Source organism: Schistosoma haematobium, chromosome 4, assembly GCF_000699445.3.
Source record: "Schistosoma haematobium chromosome 4, whole genome shotgun sequence".
In the NCBI taxonomy this organism is placed as follows: Eukaryota; Metazoa; Platyhelminthes; class Trematoda; order Strigeidida; family Schistosomatidae; genus Schistosoma; species Schistosoma haematobium.
The window spans coordinates 41,504,455-41,528,289 of record NC_067199.1 but is presented as its reverse complement, the minus strand read 5'-3'; the positions used below and the strand labels follow the sequence as shown (position 1 = coordinate 41,528,289).

The window sequence follows — 23,835 nt, the reverse complement described above, 5'->3', positions numbered from 1 at the left end:
AGTATATATGTATATATATACGACTGCTTGATCGCATTACCGGATGGAGAGTCTCACCTCCAGAATCTGGACCTTGTTCCGATACAACTACAAAAACACGGCATTAATGCAGCTATTAAGTGTTAGATTTGAACCGACTCTCTGGATCTTCTCGGACACACTATTGATGTTCAATGCATCCACCATCTGAAAAGCAAAATAACGGCCATTCCGGGTCACCCAGAACCAACCACAGTCAAGCGAATACGTACGTTTAACGGCTTGGTCAGTTTTCATCGACGGTTCATATTGAGTCGCGTCTCTCATGAGACGCTTAACAGATCAACTTTGTGGAAATGCGGAACTCATTAACTTGGACGCCAACGCGTAAAAAACATTTTCAACAGGTAATGAATGTATCAATAAATCAACTACTTACGGACACCAGGACATCAAAGCACCCCTTGTGGAACATAGATCACCAACTAGGAATCCTCAACCAACACTGTCTTGGGCTCTTCTCCCTGGAACTTCCCAAGTGATGTCCATTCTTTTGGTGTGTCTGAGGTTTCAGGGGCAATGTGTTCTTTGGTCTACCTCTTTTCCTTTTACCTTGAGGATTCCAAGTCAGAGCTTACCATGAGGTGCAGTCTGATGGTTTCCGCGATGTATGTCCTACCCACTTTCATCGTCTATTCCCAATTCCCTCTTCAGTTGGAAGCTGGTTTGTTCTCTCCCACAGTAGGCTGTTGATGATGGTATCCGACCAACGGACATTGGGTATATTGCGTAGGCAACTGTTTATAAACATTTGTACCTTTTCGATGATGGTTGTGGTAGTTCTCGAAGTGTCAGCTCCGTACAGTAGAACTGTCCTGACGTTCGTATTGATGATTGTGACTTTGATATTGGTTGACAGTTGTTTTGAGTTCCATATGTTCTTCAACTGTATGAATGCTACCCTCGCTCTCCCAATCCGTACCTTCACACCTGCATTAGATCCCACTTGTTTATTGCTGATACTGTCCAGATACGCAAAAGTCTCCACCTCTTTCCAAGCTCCATCAAGTGTGATTTATTTGTTGCTTACTCTTTCTTTTTCTGTTGTTTGTTGAGGCATGCTGCTACTACACTGGCTTTCTTCACCTACATCTGTTGATGTGTGTGGGATAGGAAGGGCTAGTGTAGTGCAGAAGAACACGGGTGAGGACAACCAAATTGTATTTAGCACAAATTACAGAATTACTTGGTAAAATAGAAAAACCATATAGTAAATCGTCAATTTGCAAAATATCATCCTATCATATCAAACCGGACTGTTGCTGTTGCAAACATCAATCCATTGTCTCACATTTCATTGTTCATGCGATTTCTTACAAATTCCATTGTGTTCTCGTTCTTCCTTTCTCGATCTTCTCCATCTTCTGCTACCAGACATTACGTTCCTTTAACTCACGTTATATACTACTTATATCAATATAAGTAGCACGCACCACACTCGTCCCCCCTTTTAACAAGTTGCCGTCGTAGTCTTTCTGATCTCCGTACCGCTGTGTCCTTCGGTGCTTTTCATGACTCACACCCATGATGATCTTGAAACCATCTCTGTAGCTGACTAGCAATCACGCGCTTCTGCTTGTCTTTTCTCCGGATCGTGTAGACCGAGACGCGTCTCTCCGTGATAACATACGGTTCTTCGCACTTTGGGGCCAGCTTCCCCGACCCTGCTCCCCCTGCTATGTTACTTTTTTGTTCTCTACACTTTACTAGGTCCCCCACTGCAAAGGGTTTCCACGTTCTCCTCTGTTGTTCCGCCTTCTTTGTGTCTGATATTTGTTTCTTCTCCACGTTCCTTATTGCCTCCCTCCTCTCTTTTCTTAATCTTGTTGTCGTCCACTTCTGTTGTTGTGGCCAGGTCTTATTATGCATTGGAAGTCGTGGTTGTCTGACATATATGAGCATGAAAGGTGACTTCTTGGTTGTTCCTTGTGTGGAGGAACGATGTGCCAGCAAAATCAATGGTAGCTCTTTCTCCCAATTTCCCCCTTTTGATGCTAACCATTCCTTTAACGTCCGGTTGTTTCTCTCTGTAAGTCCGTTTGTCTGAGGATAATACGGTGTAGTTCGTATTCGCTTGATGCCAAACTGCTTGAAACGGGCTTTAAACTCGTCACTTTCAAAACAGGGACCCTGGTCAGCTAATATCATCTTCGGTATTCCGTGATACGCTGAAATATGCCGGATTACCACCTCGGTCACTGTCCTTGCCCGCTGGTCTGCAATGGGTACGGCATCTACCCAACGTGTAGCATGTTCCGTCATCACTAACAGGTACTGGTTACCGCTCGCCGTCTGTGGAAACAGTCCCATCACATCCACCGTCTGCGGTTACTGGGATTGACTGTAATGGCGGTTGTGTGTATCGATCGCTTTTCATTAGCTGACACTGTTGGCAGGTTAACACGTATTCAGCCACATCGTCTCTCATGCTAGGCCAGTATGCACTTTGTCGTAGTAGGTCCGTCGTTCTTGCGATGCCTGTATGTGCTACCTTGTGACACTCGTGTATCACTTTACGCCGCCAGTCTTTCGGGATCACCGCCACCCAGTTCTCATCATCGTCCTGCCAGGTCAGCACTCCATATGAGTTCACTCTCAGTCGTTCCTTTTGCCGAAGCAGCGTTATTACCTCCTTGTCCATTGTTCGTTTATCTACGTCTGCTCCCTCTCTTATCACTCGGATTACCTCTCGAAGGTTAGGGTCAGCTTTCTGCTGCCGGACGAGTTCTAATGGGTCTCCCTCTAAACTATTCACCGCGTATGCTGTTAATGGCAGGTCGGCTTCCATGTCTGGTCTTGACAAGTAATCCGCCATTACGTTTTCTTTTCCTGGAACATGGCCGATACTGAAATCGTATTCTTGCAGGCGTATCATCCATCGCGCCAACTTCCCTCGGGGGTCTCTTGCTGTTTTCAACCACTGCAGGGGTTTATGGTCGGTCTCAATGTGAAATCGTCTACCTAAGAGGTATGGTCTCCATTTTTCCACTGCCCACACGATCGCTAAACACTCCTTTTCGATGGTTGAATACTTCTGTTCAGCGGGTGTGAGGACGCGACTCGCGTATTCCACCACTCTATCAGCCTGACTCAACACAGCACCTATACCATGATCACTCGCGCCTGTGGCCACTGTAAACAGTCTTCCCGGTTCAGGCAGTCTGAGCGTCATCTGGCGATCGTCTAGCATGTTTCTGATTCGGTTGAACGTTTGTTCGGCAGTGTCAGTCCACGTAAGCTTGGTGCTGCTCAATAACTTATATAAGGGTGCTGCTATTTCGTTGAAATTCTTGACAAATCGACTGTAGAACGCCGCTCTTCCCAGGAACTGTCTCAGCTTCATTTTCGAATTAGGTACTGCAATATTTTTTATGGTAAGAATTTTCTCCGGCAATGGTTTTATTTCTCCATTTCCCACTTTATGTCCCAACAATGTGACGCTACTTCTCGCTATCTGCGACTTGTCCTTATTATTCCGAAGTCCAAATTCGTCAATTCGCTTTAAGACCGCTTCTACATGCTTGATGTGATCTGTTTCTGTTTGACTGTACACAACTACATCGTCGCCATATACCTCGACATTATATAGATTCTTGAGCAGTAGTGTCATTAATCTTCTGAACGTGAACAGTGCACCCGCCAACCCGAACGGCATTCGTTTAAATTGATACTGTTTATCACGTACAGTAAACGCTGTCTTGCTTCGATCACTCTGTTTTATAGGCAGTTGCCAATAACCTGACCGTAAATCCAGCACTGTAAACACCGTGGCATTTTGTAGCCGATCTAATGTTTCCACCACTGTTGGCATTGCACAAGGCTTCAGGTCTGTTATATTATTCAATCCTCTGAAGTCGACACAAAATCTATACTTTCCATATGGTTTTTTTACCAAGAGTACCGGCGAGCTATATGAGCTGTCCGCTTCCTCAATTATACCTTCTTTCAACATTTCCTGGACCTGACGATTTACCTCGGCCTCTAAATGCATCGGGACACGACGTGTTGCAAATATATTTACTCGACTGTTCTTTATTGGTATTTTGTGCTTTACTCTGTCACAAAATCCATACGGCTCCCCATCTCCAGTGAACAGTTTCGCATACTTTTTGCATAACTCGTGAATGTTTGGTTTCTTTGACGAGACATCCGCTGCAACTCTTATTTCAGCCACTTCCCTACTTTCGTGTATTGTCAATGAAACATATTTCGTGACCACCTTACCGCTTCTTAAGTCAACTATCGTTTTTACTTCTCTTAGGAAATCTGCTCCTAATATCGGTCTCGATAAGCTTGTGGTTACCACGAACGGAAATTTTATCTCAGCATCCCCCACTTTTACGATACTGTTAGATACGCCAAACACCTCTAACATATGGCCTCCTATCGTGTGGACAGCTAATGTACACGGCTTGATTCTCTTACATTGCTCTTTGCCTATTAACGATACTGCTGCACCTGTATCAATCAGACAAACTAAATCTCGCTCATTTATGTTCACTCTCGTATATACTGCCCCTCTGTCTACTAAAGCAACAATCCCCAGATTCGTAGGATAGAAAGAACACTCGTTGTAACGTCTAACATATCTGCGTCTTCGTCTTGTTGGACAGTTTATCTTCCAATGTCCTGTCCCTCCACAAGCGTAACATTTATCGTTCCTTTTATTGTTCACTCGTATTGCTGCAATCTCACGCTCCAGCTCCTCAATCTTCTTCTCGACATTACTCATCTCCTGCTTTTCGCACCCGACTGGAGCTACTGTTCGCGTCATCAGCTGACGAGTCACCTTCGCTAGTTCACTGATATCCATTGGTTGCGCTGCGTTCACCAGTTTCAGCTGTTGGGAGACGGTGGCAGGCACACTCCCGATAAACTGTGACGCCAACAACTGTGCCTCCGACTTCTCATCCAGACTCGGCAGCGCACGGCGTAACAATCTGGTAAGCTCCACAGCCAGCACCAGTGGGTCACCATCGACCGGCGACCTCGCCAACCGGAACTTCTGCAGCGCGTCCTCTCTGTCCACTGGGCTGTCGAACTCCGCCGCCAACCGCTCCGTGACTGTCTCCCATGCCGTCTTTCCGCCAGCACCGTCCAAGCTGTCATACACAGCCTTCGGCCTGCCTCTCAGCAGCGTCCCCAGCACCACCAACTTTGCCTTCGGCTCCTTCACTCCCACCAGCTCCGCCACGGCCTAAAACTCCTTCAGGGAGCTCAGCACATCTCCGTCCTCAAACTCCTTCGGCCATGGAATCTTCATCCTTAGTGGAGGCAGCGACACCAAATGTAGTGAAGGAGAACACGGGTGAGGACAACCAAATTGTATTTAGCACAAATTACAGAATTACTTGGTAAAATAGAAAAACCATACAGTAAATCGTCAATTTGCAAAATATCATCCTATCATATCAAACCGGACTGTTGCTGTTGCAAACATCAATCCATTGTCTCACATTTCATTGTTCATGCGATTTCTTACAAATTCCATTGTGTTCTCGTTCTCCCTTTCTTGATCTTCTCCATCTTCTGCTGCCAGACATTACGTTCCTTCAACTCACGTTATATACTACTTATATCAATATAAGTAGCACGCACCACACTAGGTCATCTACGGAATCCAAATCGTCTAGTTGCATGCAAGCTGTCCACTATACTTTTTTGATCCTTTTTCAATTATCCTCCATAGTGGTTTCATCTTCTTTGAGTAGATCTTGTAGGGCTTGGAACGTGATGCTGAGAGCTATCTTGGATTTGTCAGTATTTCAAAGGAAGGATGTATTGAACGTTTTTAATGCTGTCTCTCTAGTTGTCCAATGTTTCTTCTAATGAGACCCATGTGGCTTTGTGTATGTGTTTGTGTGGGAATATTGTGCCACCTATAACCATTTTGTTGAATGCACGTAGATTTGCGAATCTTCCACCATTCTCGTTTCTTTCTTCCAGTCAGTCCATGTCGTCCCAAGACATCTTCATGCCCGAATTCGGCATTTAAGCCCCCCATCAGAATGGTCAGGTCCCTTCCTGGGCACTTCACTAAGATCGATTGCAGCCTCTAAAAAACTGATCTTTATCGTCGTCATTGCTATCATTGTTTTGTGCATAACATTGAATAACATTCATTGTGATTCCCCCTTTCTTTGTTTTGAGGGATGCTTTGATGATTCTGGGTCCACGAGGTTCCCATCCTATGAGTAACTTAAAACAACTTATTAATAAAATTATGTATATGGTAGGTAATCCTACCGTACTATCATCATACAAGCTGTTAGAGGTATGGAGGCACCTGAAAAGGAAATTGGATAAAAAGGTGGTCTTAGTGACATGAGGGCGTGACCGCAGTGCTCAAGGGACAAGTGCTTGAGGTCGGTCACACACGACCTTTGTATGGGTAATTTTTGTGTTAGCTCCGTACTTGTTAAGACCATATCGCCGGAGACAGCAGCATCGCTGTCATGCTGGTTGTCTGAAGGAAACACCTTACTGCTGTCACACCTCTGTACAGTCAGCAGTACGACTTCGCTTTCGGACCTTGGGTTTGTTGCTTTTAGTCTTACAGCTCATCAACCGACCTGTCTGACATGGTAGAACCTTGAGGAACGGTTGTTCCAGCCAGTATAGCTCGGTTGCTTTATCACGATAGGCAAGCCCGACCACCACGTCAAGGTAGCAACAACGATCGGGAATCATACAAGCAAAAATAGTTGGTTTCTACAGTTGTGATATTAGTGTTTCGTCAAGGGTTAAAGGCTACGGATGGATGAGAAATAAAGCGTAAAATATTTCAGATCAAGTGAAATTCCTGCTTTAGTGTTTTCGTGAAGGGATAACATGAAATAGAGACTTATATATAAATAATTTATCTGAGATTTAATATTTAGTTTACTGATTCAGTATGTATTCAAGACATTTTGGTATTTATTGAACCGATATCTATACTTAACCGAATTTCCTATAGTCAGCAGACGACTTATACTTTTTGTGAGTGGGAGATAATGATACTAAATAAGTAAAAAATTGTTTAATCTATGATTCAAATAATCGAAAATTTCAGCGGATGCGGAAGAAAGTTAGGGGCGGCCAAACCAAAACGTGGCATCAATGCCTGGAGTCACTAACTTCTAGTCTGAGCCATGTTGGTAGATGCAGACTACTTGGTTGGGGTCCGCGTGACTTTCGTAACCAATGGTTGGAGACTCTTGGTGACATGGCTCAGAATCGATCACAATGGCGTCGGTGTATACACTCCCTGTCTTCCCTTAAACTAAGAGACTAAAATCACTTCATTCTTTCTGTCTACGAACTAATTCTTTCTTCCTATACTATATCCTTATTGCAACCGTTGACCTAACCACTCCTATGAATCCGCTGTTCATCTTGCTGTGCTAATGAGGTATGGCAACCTGGACCGATGCACATATGTGCCTGGTCCTACGTTGTAGCTGACTGACTAAGAAAGTACACTAACAAAAAAGTTGTAATTTCAGCACGACTATGAGGAATAATTATCAGTGTGTCAGAACTTAATATTTATTTTGATGCTAAATGCTGACTAGCTTAGGAGTAGGTTAGAGGAAAACGAAGGGTGACCAAACCAAAACGTGGCATTTATTCACAAGGAAACGGACTATCGATCTGAACTATATTGGCAGCTGCAGGTTATGTAGATGAGGTCCAAACGTAAGCTGTAATCATTGGTTAGGGAAATCAGGTAACATTATTCAAAAAGGACTATAACGACGTAGATTAATTTATTCTTTATTATCTTCTATATCGCCTGATAATGCAGTGTATTTCCATTTACCGAGGCTGTGTATGTATGTATACGTATACCTAACCACCGGCTAACTAGACGAATTATGCTTCCTAATGTAGGAGTATGCTGTCAAACCAAGGCGATATCAGTTCATTGATAAGTGAACCGAGCAGTGAAGGCAAGCGCAGATTACCTGGTTGAGATCCGAGTGATCATCGTAACTAGTGGTTAGACTTTGAGTGACATGGCTCAAAGACGTTTCTAATGGTACACATCTATTCACTCTTTATCCTCCTTCGATTCTTGAATTATGAAATCTCACTAAAACTTTTCGTTTCTTTTTCCTATACCTAATCTTTTCTACTACTTTGAGATTGCTAATTTTATTTCGTTGCGGTGTGGCAACTTCAACCTACCTATAGGTTCTATGTTGAATATGGACCGAATTTAGGGAATCTCGTGTATTTTTTAAGCAGTTTCGGCAAACAGAAATAAGATGTCTGTAATTGGATGCAATTATCAAACGTAGGTTTGTGCATACATTTTGAGTGTTACGGCTGATGATATCACCTCGCTGCGAGTGGAGTGACATTTGAGACTGTGATCTACTATTGCTTTCAAGGCGTGCTTTAACCACTAATCAACCGACATCAGATGATCCCAAGCATCAAAAATCAGGAGTTAGCAAGGTTACCTCAAAATTGCAAGTATATGACTAAATTTATAAATAATTTAATTCTCTCAATGATAGTGACTGACTAATCAGGAACAGACAAAAGGAATTACTTTGAATATTCAAATAATGACTAGAGATGATCTAATCTTTTGAAAAAATCATAAACACAACGAGAAGTTGAGAAACTGTGATCCTATAAACCATAACTTACCTTCCTGAAGTGAAATTATAAAAATTATGAGTACCCATATACTTTTCAAGTAAACGATTAACATGTGTAATTTGTTCAACTGTTAAACGATAAGTCCAACAAGTGGAATCGTTTAATAATGAAGTAGCAGGTGATAAGGCGAATGTAGGTAATAGATAATCATAAATTCGATGTGTACACGAACCGTATGAAGAAAACCCACGAGTTACGCGAATAATATCTAAAAGGCAAAAACGAAACACAAAGCTGTACACTCAATATATATATATATATATATATATATATATATATATATATATATACTTTCTATCTTGTTACTCAATACTGGATGCTTGAAGGGTTGTGTTGTCACCTTTACTATTCCAGGATTCGACCTAACACCTTTATTTTTCTGTCCTTCTTGGGTACGGCAACTTGAACTGATGTACATACATACCAGCTTCTACGTTATGACAGATCATTTCAGTTTTTTCATCTGCTACTAATTATCATCTTTTTAGTCTGTTTGTAGGCCACGGACTATGTGATTAAAACGTTCGATGTCCAGTTTCTAAATCTAGGATTTGAGCCTTGTTTTTTGTCGAACTAGGCCTCACAAGTATGGGAGTGGAAGCAAAGTATCAGAGCATTTGTTAATTAAATTTATTGGTTTAAACACATAAACATTGGTACAAAGGGGCACCAAACAGATATGTGCCATATAAATCAATTGATTTGTGTGTGGGATGTGATACTGCACGGGCGACTAAACCGAAGCAGGTGGCTTTGTTAGGGGGCCACACCCGGAACATCCGACCTAAAGGTTTAATCCACAAGGCAGTGGAGCAACGTCAGAAGATGCAGACCCATGGTAGCCGGTGATCAACAATTGGTTCATACGCTACTTGTTCCCTCAGGATACTGGAGTCCATGTGCACTACTGATTTATAATCAGGGTTTTCCAAATTCTTGAAGTGGATCCTCCGTATCCACCAGTCCGGTTAAGGCGCCGGACATTCACCTTTCGTCCTCTCAACTTCGTGAACAACACCCCCCGCCACGATAGGCAGTGAGTAGAAATTCCTTGGGAGTGGTTGTATACGCGTGATCATGTGAGAGCGTTTCGAGAGGGAGAGCTAACTCTTCCAACCCTCGGCAGTACCAGGGCATTTGGGAGCATGGAGAGCCAGTCAGACAGTTAGTAGCAACATAGAACCTCGTACGTACGTACATCGGTTCGAGTTGCCATACCAAATTAGCACAGAGATGTAGTTGTCGATTCAAATCCTGTAATGGTAGAAGTGGTAGAGTATAAACAGTAGTCGGAAAGGTTAAGATTTGAAAATGTTATTCAAGGAGTATAATTCAGTGAAATAAATTTGGAAAGAGAAAAAGAAAGGGGCATGAAGAATTCAGAAGATGAAAATTTTGGTAAACACAAAGTGTTAATACACCTGCGCCATTGCAAGCGATTTTCAGCCCTGTCATTTAAGGTCTCTAACCATCGGTTGCTATCATTTTGCGGATCCCAAACAGGTAGTCTACACCTACCAACATGACTCAGTCCACTTGTCAGTGACTTCATGGATTTGTGCCATGTTTTGGTCTGGCGGCCCCAAGCTTTGTTCCAGCCTACTCCGACACCATAAAACATCGCACGTCGAGACAGTCGGTGGTTGGGAATACTTAACGTGTTCCAGTCATCTCAACTGATGAAGTTTCACTACCTCATCAATTTCTTTGTCATCCTTACCTAGTGCCCATTTCCTAACAACTGCATTACTGACTCAGTGGTCCCAGGATAAACGAGCAATGTTTCGAAGACACTTATGGTCAGATACTAGTAACCTACGAATATTCTCTACTCTTATCGGCCATGTTTCACTGCCATAAAGTAGGACGGAACGAACTGCTGCACAGTAAACACGTCCTTTGGTTGATAGACGGATATCTCGCCTACGCCATAAATGACGCAAGTTGGGAAAAGCTAGTCGAGCTTTCTGTATCCGTGCTGAGATTTCGTCACACACCAGACCACAAGGGCTGATGAGACTTCCAAGATAAGTGAAGCGATCGACACGCTCAATTACTCCACTCCCTATCATTAGTTCGGGTGTCCATGCAACCTAATCCTGAAGCAACATTTTGCATTTCGAGGGGAGAATCGCATCTCGAACATTCGTCACCGTCTATAGAGAGCAGGCTGTTCCTCGATAAGCTGGTTACCTTCCGAGACATCATTGGATGTCACCATTTGATATCTCATCAACTTCATAAATTGTTTCATTCACACTAGACTCTGCGTCAGTGGCTCAGATAGGTTAAATAGCTTTCCGAAGTTGCCAGATGCTGGAGTTGTTTCTTAATTGATAGCATTCTTCAACCACCAAATTTTTACACGAAATGAAATTTTCTCAAGTAGGAACCAACGTTCATCATCAAAGTTGAGATTAGCTAGAGCAGACCGACGTTCCCTCAAGATTTGCTGGGAACTTAATGATTGATTACGATATGACCAACCTGATTTCAACCCAGCAACTTCTATATCGTGCATTGATTGCCGGTGCTGAGGTGGAGTGGGAAAAGAGGAAAGGTGGTCAATCTATGATATGGTCCAGTAGTGTGGAAAAAAGCTTTTCAAGATTGGCATCTGCCGCCCTACTATGAATCACTGGATAGGGTTTTATAGATATTACAACTCAGTGACTTAAGACGTTATCAGATATTGCTCAGAATTAGAAACCAGTGGTGGATCCCGCTCTAGTTTCCTTCTATATTCCTCATAAAACAGAGAACTTCAACTGAAAGGATCCTTCTTATTAGTATCTTTTTAAAACTGACTGCCTATTACAATTCATCCTCGTTCACTCATTTCAATTCATTTGTTCAGTTGACCATCCTTCCATTCCTTTCTCTATCTCCACACACTGTCGTTTTCTTATTGGTGTGGGGCAAATTTATTTTGGCGTCCAGTTGTACTAGTATTTATGTGTATAAATAAATGAGTAATAAGTACTAAGTTCGCTCATACAAAGGTTGGGAAATATACTGTTTATGTTCTTCAGAAAAGGTGATTAACAAATGAGCCTGTGAACTTACCAAGAACACGAATATTTTCAGGTAGGGCTTTGTTTAATTTATTTAATAAATCTGTGTCTTCGTGTAACTTCGGGGGAGAATAAAAATTAGTTTAATCCATTAATAAAGAGACCTACTTGCATGGAACAAACTTGTCCAAGAGCGGAAACGGATTTGTCAGTTTTAGATGCACGTTGAAAATGAACCTGAAAGTCGGATGGAAATAAACAGAAGGATGAAATGCTGTTTAGCTCTTGTCACATATACTAATATATAATTATCAATAATTGAATGGTAGCCAAAAGCATGTTCGATATCGAGCAGTATTGTCCAATGTTGAGCAGAAACTTATTGAGTTGGAAATGAATGTAACAAGCATTAATTACCTTAAAGAAATAGGTTGTTTAATATAAAACAGATGGTAGCGATTGAAATCAACAACTGTCCAGTCACCAGAAAAGTGAGAAAATTGCTCAGATTATTTCATAATATCACTAGTTTTGTGATGAACACGCTGGGATAAACATCGTTTCGATAACTGATGAAGACAGTGTCTCAACCAACTTAATTCAGTCATAGGAGAGGTAGCTTGGTGGTTAGCATATCTGGTTTTAAACCAATGGGTCATAGGCTTGAATTTCGCTTCCTATATTTTAATCTAGACAACCAGTTAATATCTCCAAACCTTGTACATTGTAGTACGAATATATATATATTAGTTCTAAACAGCTGATTATACATGTGGTTATAAATCAGTTAGTCATAAGTAAATAAGATTAAAAACGGGTTTTGTTGACGGGATGATAAACAGAATAATAAAGTAATATACATTGGACGCAAGTATACAAGTATATGTAAAGCAATAAACCTCACACCATCAGGTCAGAGGTGCGATTCTTGCTTCATTTACTTCAAACTGAGCGATGAGGTAAATACACCAGTTCATAGACAATATTTTTATTTTATTTTAACACATAGATATTGGTACAAGAAGGCACCAAACACATATGCGCCACACAAATCTCATTTGATATGTGTGAGGGCTGTGATACTGCCTGGGCGCTCAAACCGAGCAATATTGGTGGTTCAGTACAAAAATCTTTACATGGTTATTGAGCTGCGGTACGAAACTACTGGTTTACATCTTAGGCAAATCATATCTATTTTATCGCGTTGGCTTTTATGCTAAAATTTTGTTTGTTGAAGGCCGGGTGATTATCTGACAGTTTGAGACAGTAGCATGAAATAAACTGTCGAGTTTCTTTGGCACGTACTGATGTGCCCTGATACTGTTGAGTAGTAGTTCGAAAAGTTGACAGGTACAGATACACATAAACACTATTACTAAAGTCATACACAATTATTTATTTGAACACAAATATTGATACAAAGGGGCACCAAACAGATATGTGCCACATAAATCAATTGATTTGTGTGTGGGATGTGATACTGCACGGGCGACTAAACCGAAGCAGGTGGCTTTGTTAGGGGGCCACACCCGGAACATCCGACCTAAAGGTTTAATCCACAAGGCAGTGGAGCAACGTCAGAAGATGCAGACCCATGGTAGCCGGTGATCAACAATTGGTTCATACGCTACTTGTTCCCTCAGGATACTGGAGTCCATGTGCACTACTGATTTATAATCAGGGTTTTCCAAATTCTTGAAGTGGATCCTCCGTATCCACCAGTCCGGTTAAGGCGCCGGACATTCGCCTTTCGTCCTCTCAACTTCGTGAACAACACCCCCGCCACGATAGGCAGTGAGTAGAAATTCCTTGGGAGTGGTTGTATACGCGTGATCATGTGAGAGCGTTTCGAGAGGGAGAGCTAACTCTTCCAACCCTCGGCCGTACCAGAGCATTTGGGGGTAGCATGAGGCCTCGCCGAGAACCTAGCTCAGGTCGCTCGATATAACAATAATTTTGATAGGAATAGTTGTTGACTTACTCTTTTATGTTCTTCACCTGTCAGATTATCGAGTTGACCACAAGTAAAGAGAGCTTTAGACAATTCTCCTTCAATAGTTGGAAAAACAGGGCATCTGATTGGAATTTTATTTACACAAACACAAAGACAGTAATAAAACACTACTGAAATTCCAAATATATAAAATAATCTTACAATTAGGAATTGCCAAACGGTTAAAAAACATATGGGCGTGTAAAAATAAAATTCTCATTTAAGCGTTTTACAAAAATTGTTCTCAACATACGAAGATGTAATTAGGGTAATAAAACATGTACCCCATGAAGATACAAATCAAATGTAAAAATTGAAGAATTGGAAGGAAAAACGGTGTACAAAGTATTAAGGTTAAACGTGAACTCGTATCCTTATATGGAAAACAAAAGTAAACTATATTTGTACAGACGATTATGACTCGACAGTATGTCCGAAAATGTAAAGATGCACGAGTAATCTCCACCTGAAAAACCCCTGTTATCAAGCTTGACAATCAACCTAAGAGTTAACGTCTTAGGAACTTAACAGTCTAGACAGTTTAATTAAAATATTTGGTCCTCAAGAACCAGTATAAGATAACGACTATCAGTCAGATAAACCAAACGTGGAAAAAAGGATTTGTCAAAGTTTCCACACTACAGCGAAATAAAATTAACAATCTCAAAGTAGTAGAAAAGATTAGGTATAGGAAAAAGAAACGAAAAGTTTTAGTGAGATTTCATAATTCAAGAATCGAAGGAGGATAAAGAGTGAATAGATGTGTACCATTAGAAACGTCTTTGAGCCATGTCACTCAAAGTCTAACCACTAGTTACGATGATCACTCGGACCTCAACCAGGTAATCTGCGCTTGCCTTCACTGCTCGGTTCACTTATCAATGAACTGATATCGCCTTGGTTTGACAGCATACTCCTACATTAGGAAGCATAATTCGTTTAGTTAGCTGGTGGTTAGGTATACGTATACATACATAAACAGCCTCAGTAAATGAAAATGGGTGGAAGATAGTTAGGGGCGGCCAAACCAAAACGTGGAATCAGTGTTTGAAGTCACTAACTTCTGGTCTGAGCCACGTTGGTAGATGCAGACTACCTGATTGAGGTCCGAGTGATCATCGTAACTAGTGGTTAGACTTTGAGTGACATGGCTCAGAGACATTTATAATGGCACACATCTATTCACTTTTTATCCTCCTTCGATTCTTGAATTATGAAATCTCACTAAAACTTTTCGTTTCTTTTTCCTATACCTAATCTTTTCCACAACTTTGGAATTGCTACTTGGTTGTGGTCCGCGTGTTTATCGTAACCAACGGTTGGAAACTCTTGATGACATGGCTCAGAATCTACCACAGTAGTGTAGGTGTATACATTCTTTGTCTTCCCTTAAACTATGAGATTAAAATCGCTTCATATCTTTCTACGAACTAATTTTTCTTCCTGTACTATATCCTTATTGCAATCTTTCTTTTGCATATTAGCACCACTGGATTGACTGCTTCTATGAGTTCGGTCTTTACCTGTTGTGCTAATGAGGCGTTGCAACTTGGACCGATGCACATATGTCCCTGGTCTTACGTTGTGACTGACTAACTGACCACATCTATCTTATACCCTATGTCTAACCTCAACACTTCAGTTGTCCTAGTATATATGAGCAGTGAACTGGTTTGACTTATCGTTTAATTGAGAAATGGAAAGGAAGATAGTCATGAGCACTGGATATGATTTTGAGTTAAATCAAAGTTGATGAGCTGGTAGGAGCTTTAGTATTAGGTCCATGACACTAGTGACACGTCTGATAAAAGCAATTCAAGTTCGAGTACGCAACCTAACCTTTTTTGTGGATAATTTAGGAGATTGTATATATACAAGAATACTTTTAAGAGTTGGAATCCACCTGCGGTTTAATACTGCCTTTTTACTAATATCTGATATTTCGTGAACATATATGAAAGTAGAGCGAGCTGCTGGTCTTTTGTTTGGCAAACAGATGTCTCGATTACATCACAAGTGATGAAAGTTAGCACAATTCAACCGAGCCTTCTGAACCCGTGCCTAAATTTCGCGAGACATCGAATTTAACACAGGTGATAGGAATGATTGTTCTGATGACGTCATTAACTTGACCCATTAATCCGGTCTCTTTATTGCATTATGACGAAAGACATAATCATGTCAACCTAAAACTTTTTGCATAGTGGCAAACTACCTAGATAAGGTCTTTTGACTCTAATAGGTCAGTTAGCAGTGGTTTACGCAATGAATACAACTAAAGGTTCCCGATCTTTAGTATTTTTATCATCCTAGAAAAGCTGTTTACGCTTTTATGTAATATGATTCAGTTTATAGAATCAATCTCAGGTAATAGTATTTTCGCATTCCTCGAAATTCTAAATCATCATTCACTGAACCCGAATATTGTAAATGGCACGTACTTCTAAGGACACTTCTAGTGTGTATAAAGAAATGTATATACTTTGTGCAGCGATATAGGAAATGTCCACGATGATAGAAGCAGCTGCCCTCACCATACAACATAGGATATGAAATCGCTCTTATTAGTCGACAACTGTTTCCGTTAATCTATATTTTGTAAGGAAGTTTCGGTCAATGATACAAACTTAAGGCATGTAGCATGTTAGCGAATGTTTACGTATACAAACACAATAAATTGTTCACAATCAAAAAGTCGAATAAATTGCGCATCAGATTGTCAACTAACCTTTGCATACCGTAATAACCCCAGCCTGAATACATCAACAAAATGGCATTATTCCTACGTCTAGGTCTGGTAGAATGATTGGACGAACCAGAGATTGATTCATCAACAATAGGTTTTGAAGATGGTTGTTTTAAATTGGCAATTTCGTAAGACTTCAAGACGGACATCATAGAAAGAAAGAAATCACCGAAACGGTTTGACAACCTTTTCATAAAACTTCACGTGAAATATTGTCAATCTCTCAAACCAAGCTCTTTTTCCCGCTTCTCTTTAAAAATAAGTGCTTTCGCGTAGTCTTGTTGCTGTTTTTTGATAATAGGTCGTTTAAATATATAATACTGGGCTAGTGAAATAACTGTGTACCCTGTCAGGACTACACCGAACATAAAGCAAGTGAAGACTGCACCACGATGAGCAGTCGTAAGAACGCGGTTTAATGTGCTTCTTTGGTAACTCTTTTTCTGCATAATAGCATAACAGCACGACCACGCCGTAGCCACTATTTGAAAGCCCCCCAATGTGTCCAACATCCAATATACAATATTTGAAAATAAAACGCTGTGTAGGAATGATGAAGTTGGATAAATCACCAGCTTACCTAGTAAGTGAAGAGTGATTTGATCAATGTTAATCAAGTGCAATTTGGAAGTTGGTTTTCGCAACTAATCCATGACACCCGGAAAAGAGGTGTGGTATTTGTTGTAGATAACGTAAATTCATTCCAAAGAACCACAGAAATAGTTGAAGTCAAGTCCGTAAGTGATGAGTCTTATTGATTTTGCGGCCATTGAGGCGGTAAGTTGTCATGAGTTAGTTATAGGGAATTGCTGAAGACTATTTTTAAGGGAATTTATAGGCTTGGCAGGAATATTCTTATAGTCTTTGTTAGTAAATGAGTAGACTCAGGGCCGGAATTGCGATTGCGGAGTTTTGGTGGATGTGGTAAATCTGCGTTTTTAATAAAACATTAATACAACGTCCTGTCATTAACTGTCCAAATTTTTGAACACTACAATCTTTCTGAATATTATAAGTTATTGAAGTGGGTAAGCGGTCCCAGCCAAGTTTAATGTATGCGGCATAATGCATTATTGTCTGCTTCACGTAATTTCGAGCAAACACTACGTGTTTGACAGACCTTTGATTTAAGTAATTAGGTATATTAAACTTTACGGGATTTTGCATGCACTGGGGTCTGTTATGATAAATAGTCGTTCGTTCTTTTAGTTTCATCCATTACTATGGTATTTCATCTTTCAGGTGTTATGACGAAGTGGCCGTAAGATGATTAGTGACGTATGGGATGCACCGAGCTAAACCATCTCTAGAGACTAAGAGCAGAATTTTTGGAGTGAAGTGTTGGTACTAGATTTCGGGTGCTTGTTCACAGTTATTGAGTTATCGTTCTGCTTATGTCTAGATAAGTAGTGAGCGTTGCTATCAGTGGAACGCACCGGACAAAAGCCAGCTCAGAATTGAACTCACCGCTTTTTGTCTCAGCGAGCTTGAAAGGCTTGCGTTAAGGTAGTCATTTCATATTTCAAGTACACGAGGTCAACTACGTGTTTGTAGGCTAGCCTAACTTAGTAGTATATGCGCATTTAGACCCGTATGTTGAAACTAATGCCGAATGACGCATAGCCATCTGTGTAGTGTGCTTTTGTCTAATTGTTGTTACCAGTAAAATGCGTGTCTACCTTAGTTATACAGATGCTTAAACATCTATCAGAGAAACTGAATCATACAGATATATTTCACAATTACATGAAACAGAACGTTATTACCGTATTAACAATATTTTTACAAAACATCCAATAATCCCTAATCACTTATTTTCATATTCTCGGAAGTACGAAAAGGTAGACCGGTATTGCTGACGTATACAGATGCGTGTGTAACAATCTTACGGTGTATACTGAATTTATCCAGATAAGTCAGTAAATTTTTATGTCACCCAAAGTTAACACTGTTTGGATAACTTATTATCCTAAGGGCATATATATAGTACATCTAATCCACAACACAAAGTGCCTGTCTTCTTACCACTTAGATTGGTACTTCTTATGATAACTCAATAACTGTTCATTAACGTCTTCATTAGACAGGAATTCATAAAATTATCTATAGGAATAATTAAAAACCTTAAGAAAAGCATTATATTCTCTATGACCAATGAAACAAAGATCACAACACTAATAGATATCCATTTAAGATATTCTGATTAACGACTGTTAAGCACGGATGACAGATATAGTTACTTTAGAACATTGATCTTCCCAGAGAGGATAACATAACATGAATCCTTCATATAGAGCAGGGACTGACTTACTGTCTAATGAAACAATATGTTTAAAGTAAATATTGGTATTAGACAACCTATAGTGTTTAATAAGGATATATTAAATGCATACGGCTTCATTTTCATTCAAATACTGCTATTATCATAGTCCATTTGTGTCCACTCGTTGATAATATTCAATGACTGTTCATTAGTGCTGTACATGCTATTTGATTCAAATACTTACAATCACATTGAGGAACATTTGTATTCTAGTTTTTAACTCATTTATTTACTTTCAGTCATCTGCCATAAAATAGCGAATACAACATAACTTTGTCTCATAAATAACATACTGTTCTTTGAATTGGCCATTAACACGTAGACTGTATAAGCGTTCTACTCGAAACAAAGCAAACGAACAGGCAGTCACAGTTTATATAAGTTATCACTGTGGTCCTAGATTTTCATCACTTGCCATCACAAAGGCTATATATTATACATTAGTAGTTAAAACACTGATGATTTAAAAATACATGTCAGTTAGCTAGAAATAACCGATATTGTTACCACCGTCTGATTTGGGATAAAGTTGTTGATGTTTACCACGTGAAAGTCGAGCTTTCGTTAACACAGTTCAATAAACAGAGAATGTTAGTATTTTACGTCACGAACGTTAAATGTCAGGGGCTAATTTCATCGCTTTTTGGCTTCAACAGATAAGATCTCGTCAACCGAGTATTTAAGTAGTGTCATGAATTTACTCAAGAATGTTCAAACGATAGAACAGCAGTTGTTGTGGTGCTGTATTGTTAATAGTCAGTAAGATCCTCAACCACGCAAAAGGCAAGCTTACCGGGAAGCCAGAGTGCGAGTCGAAAAATCTGTCTGTAACAAATAAGCGTTAACCAATTGTGGGGAATTTGCAGATTACCTGCGTAAATAATTAATGGAGGAAAAGATGAAGATAAAGGCGCAAACTTGCGTTTAGTCAGATGTGTAGTGGTATTGGTCCTGACCACTCAATCCTCAAAGCTGAACATGACACATCTGGGAAATTAGTTATTCAACACTTAACACTGAGGAAGGCCAACAATGGCGAACTCGGGAATATTGGGTTAAAAGAAATGGCACGGCTCAGACTTGCAGGCGTGGTCATTTTGTATAACTTGTCTTTACACTTAATATATTATTCTATTTTTAGAACCTCCATGCCTCATATTGTTAATTGTTACAATACGATGAGTCAGTGCAGAAAGTCATGTGACTTCCACGTAGGAACTTATAGATTAGGCAGTCACATCATGACAAGTCTACAATTTTAGGATTAGATGTATTATCATTATGTTACCAATAGCGAAGTAGACCATAATCCAACAAACTCATACTTCAACACAGAGTGTTAATTGTCTAATTTGCAACAGGTGGGTGATAAAAACGCTCTGCGCTCAATATATAAGCTCCCATCCAGAACATTGGTGTTTTTCTCGTAATATCTATGTTTGACAAGGAGATCTCGCTTCCAAACTAGATGTACCACTTGGTGTGACTAGCAAGCGTTAAACTAGAACAAATGTTTATATGCGTTGAAATGTTACATATATGTTTGACACAAACGGATCGCATAAAATTAGGATGTAAGCACAATTAAGATCAGTGAAGCCAATAAAAAATAATCGTAAAACTAATGATACTAGTAGGAAAAGAGAACTTTTGTGCATAAAGGTCATATGAATGATCTCGTAGTTTTGTTTAGATAAAGATGATGGTTGTCAAGTACCTATCTGACCAGTGTACTATGACATTAGTATGTAACAGCTCAGGTTGGTTGGTTAAGAGTTGACCCCAAACAACCAAGCATATGCCAAAACAGTATTGTCCAAGTATTCATTCACTTCCTTATTTTTTATAAGCGTTATATTCCCTATTATCTTATATTAGATGTTGAGAGCCTTTGTTTGTCTGAACAGATAATCCCACGCTCTACTGTGACTGCGCGAAGATGGAAATAAAGACCTATTCACTACTTCTCTGGTTTCTTCTATCACTAGCACGAGGGTTACCTTAAGGCACGAAACTGGTGAGCCCTTTTTGAACACAAATTTAACCTCATTTCTGTTATTAAAATATTTTACTCAATCGTAAAAGTAGACCTGATTATCCGTAAACTAAGTTCAGTATATAACTAGTTTATCCCGTATTATCTTAAGTTATTCGCGTTATATTAACCATTTTTCGTGCTAACTTCATTGCTATATTTGTCACATACCTCATGTCAGACTCAATAGAAACCCATAATCTGGAGGATTTGTCACCAGTGGAGATAGACACTGTTATGACTACGAAATCCCGACTTCCAGAATTTGATCGTAGTGATCCTGAGTTGTGGTTTGCTCAACTAGAGCATTATTTCACGAGACACAATATCAAATCTGAAGGGATTCGCTATAGAGACTTGTGTTCTATCCTTCCTCCTTCAGTCGCCAAAGAAGTCCGTGACTTGATTTTAGATCCACCATCACCACAACCATACACCATCTTAAGACGAGAGATAATGAACCGTTTATCATTATCAGATAGTCAAAGAATCCAAAGACTTTTTCAAGGTGAAACACTAGGTGATCGGTCGCCGTCACAGTTTTTACGTCAACGACCACGATCCAAGTCACAAAACAGGTCACAAATGTCCAGACAATCTGGGCAGTTTTGTTGGTACCACTGGAAGTTTGGTGTCAACTCAACCAAGTGCATGCAACCATGCGCCTGGCCTAAGCATAATTCTAAGACAGCGGGAAACGAGTAACCCCTCCCCAGGTCGCGACGACTGAGGAGGGGCGCCTAAACAGTCGCTTGTTTTATGTTAGAGACAGAAACTCTGGCTTGAATTTCTTGGTGGATACTGGCGCTGCTCTTAGCATCATCCCTCAAAATAAAACTGAGATTAGTCGAGAAACATCATCAATTACACTTCAAGCTGCAAATAAAACTAAAATCGCGACATTTGGGCAGAAAACTTTAACCCTAGATTTGGGGTTCAGGAGGCAATTCCCTTGGGTTTTCACGGTAGCCGACTTAGATCTGGCAATACTGGGGATGGACTTTCTAGAGTGATACGAATTTCTAGTTGGCACCAAGAAATGGCGATTAACACTAAAAGAAACTTCGTATTACACAAAAGGCAAAGAAAGTCACATCAGCTCTCTTAACTTGATCCAAACTCCTCCAGTAACAACAGCGAAATTCCAAGATATACTCGCGGACTTTCCAAACTTAACTAAACCAAACCCACAGCCTTCCAAAGACAAACTAAAAGTAAGTCACACTATCAAAACCGAAGGTGCACCGGTTTTTGCAAAACCCAGGAGACTAGCACCAGATAAGCTCAAAATCGCTAGGGCCGAGTTTGATTATATGCTACATCTGGGTATTATCCGTCCCTCTGATAGTCAATGGGCATCCCCTTTGCATATGGTCCCAAAGAAGAATGAAGGTGACTGGCGACCGTGCGGGGATTACAGAGCCCTCAACCGTCAAACCGTACCAGATAGGTACCCAATACCGCATATCCAAGATTGCACAAACGGTTTACAGGGTATGAACATATTCACTAAAATTGACTTAGTCAGGGCATATCACAATATCCCAGTGGCTGATGAAGATATCCCCAAGACAGCTATTACAACACCCTTTGGCTTATTCGAGTTTGTACTCATGCCATTCGGCCTGAGAAATGCGGCACAGACATTTCAAAGATTCATAGACAACCTACTTCGAGATATGCCATTTGCGCAGGGGTATATAGACGACTTGTTAATTGCCAGCCCCGACTTGCAATCACACGAACAGCATGTACAAGCAGTGTTGAAAAGACTGGATGAACATGGAATAAACATACATCAAAGTAAGTGTGTTTTCGGTGTTCAAACTTTAGAATTTCTCGGTCACACAACGCGTGCGCGCTACGGACTGGACGTTACTTTCAGGCCGAGGTTTTTAGTTTTATTTTTCTAGGATTCTCGCAGAGCTGGATGAATTATTTTTTCTTGGAATTATAGAAGTTAACTCTATTCTTAACTATTAACATATAAACTGTGAATTTCATGCCATATGATAAGTTCTGAGTTTAACTTACGGTATTTATGACCATATTCATACAATAATTCATTGTAATCTAATTACATATATTCATTTTGACCATATGATCAAACTATACTCTGTCACTTTGAAACCATATATAATCATATTTGACGAAGATTTGTATTTCATATCTGTATTCTATTCCTTAAGGAATATATGGTTATATCGTATTTGAATACTTTAACCCACGTACTTTATGTATCTACAGGATCTATTCAAACCTCTACCTAATATCAAGAAATATATATAACCGTGTATGTTAAAGGACTGTATTCACTATTTTATGAACTATCATTTAAATCGTATTTGGATACTATAAATCATTTAATTTTCGAAGCTACCTGTCCAATTCGGTAAGTCTGTCATAGTTTTTTTTTGACAGTATTTTTTTTCCAAAAAGCTGTTTCATATATTTGTTCAAGAAGCAACATAATAATCTTAGACGGTAATAATCTTCTAAACTACTTGTCTCTGCACCTCCCAATTTTTACTAATACGGACTTTCAGTTTATATATATATCACGTACCGTACTTTTTTGATTGTTTGTTACTAATTATTAACATTTCTAAATTACTGTACCATATAAGGCTATCTTTCATGTCATATGTGTTAAAATTTATACAACTTGCTCCTTTATATTCTATTTTGCCTCCACACAGATACTGACATAAATACTTCATCTCCACTACTATCTTCCTGCCATTGTCATCTTTTGATTTTAACACCACTAGTCCTCACGATACATTGACCCTTGGTTAAAACATAGATTTTGATTTTTAGACTAACTTGAGCCCTTGGAAATGATTTTTTTTTCACCCCTTTCTATTTGCAACATTCTGTTCAATCCACTTGCTATACGTCACTTTCTTATCATGCCACAAAAGAAAATGGAGACCCCTGCTTCTAGGCGTCCAGCCAAACGTAGGAAAACGACACAATTTACCACTACTACTGACACGATTTCCAACAGTTTCAATGAGACGAGCCACT

The 23,835-nt window shown here is 40.0% G+C and overlaps 1 protein-coding gene across 1 annotated transcript in view; it reads right to left on the bottom strand.

The window, feature by feature from the left end:
- PUS1 (tRNA pseudouridine synthase 1) overlaps nucleotides 1-16,955 on the bottom strand; it is a 30,068-nt gene extending 13,113 nt beyond the window's left edge. The window contains exons 1-5 of the mRNA XM_035732537.2: nucleotides 16,430-16,955; nucleotides 13,690-13,783; nucleotides 11,877-11,945; nucleotides 11,761-11,827; nucleotides 8,683-8,902 (exon numbers count right to left, since the gene is read on the bottom strand). Of these exons, the coding sequence (XP_035587225.2) occupies nucleotides 8,683-8,902; nucleotides 11,761-11,827; nucleotides 11,877-11,945; nucleotides 13,690-13,783; nucleotides 16,430-16,641 (662 nt within the window). The 5' untranslated portion in view covers nucleotides 16,642-16,955. The remainder of the gene's footprint in view (nucleotides 1-8,682; nucleotides 8,903-11,760; nucleotides 11,828-11,876; nucleotides 11,946-13,689; nucleotides 13,784-16,429) is intronic.
- Between the last annotated feature and the right edge of the window lie 6,880 nt (nucleotides 16,956-23,835).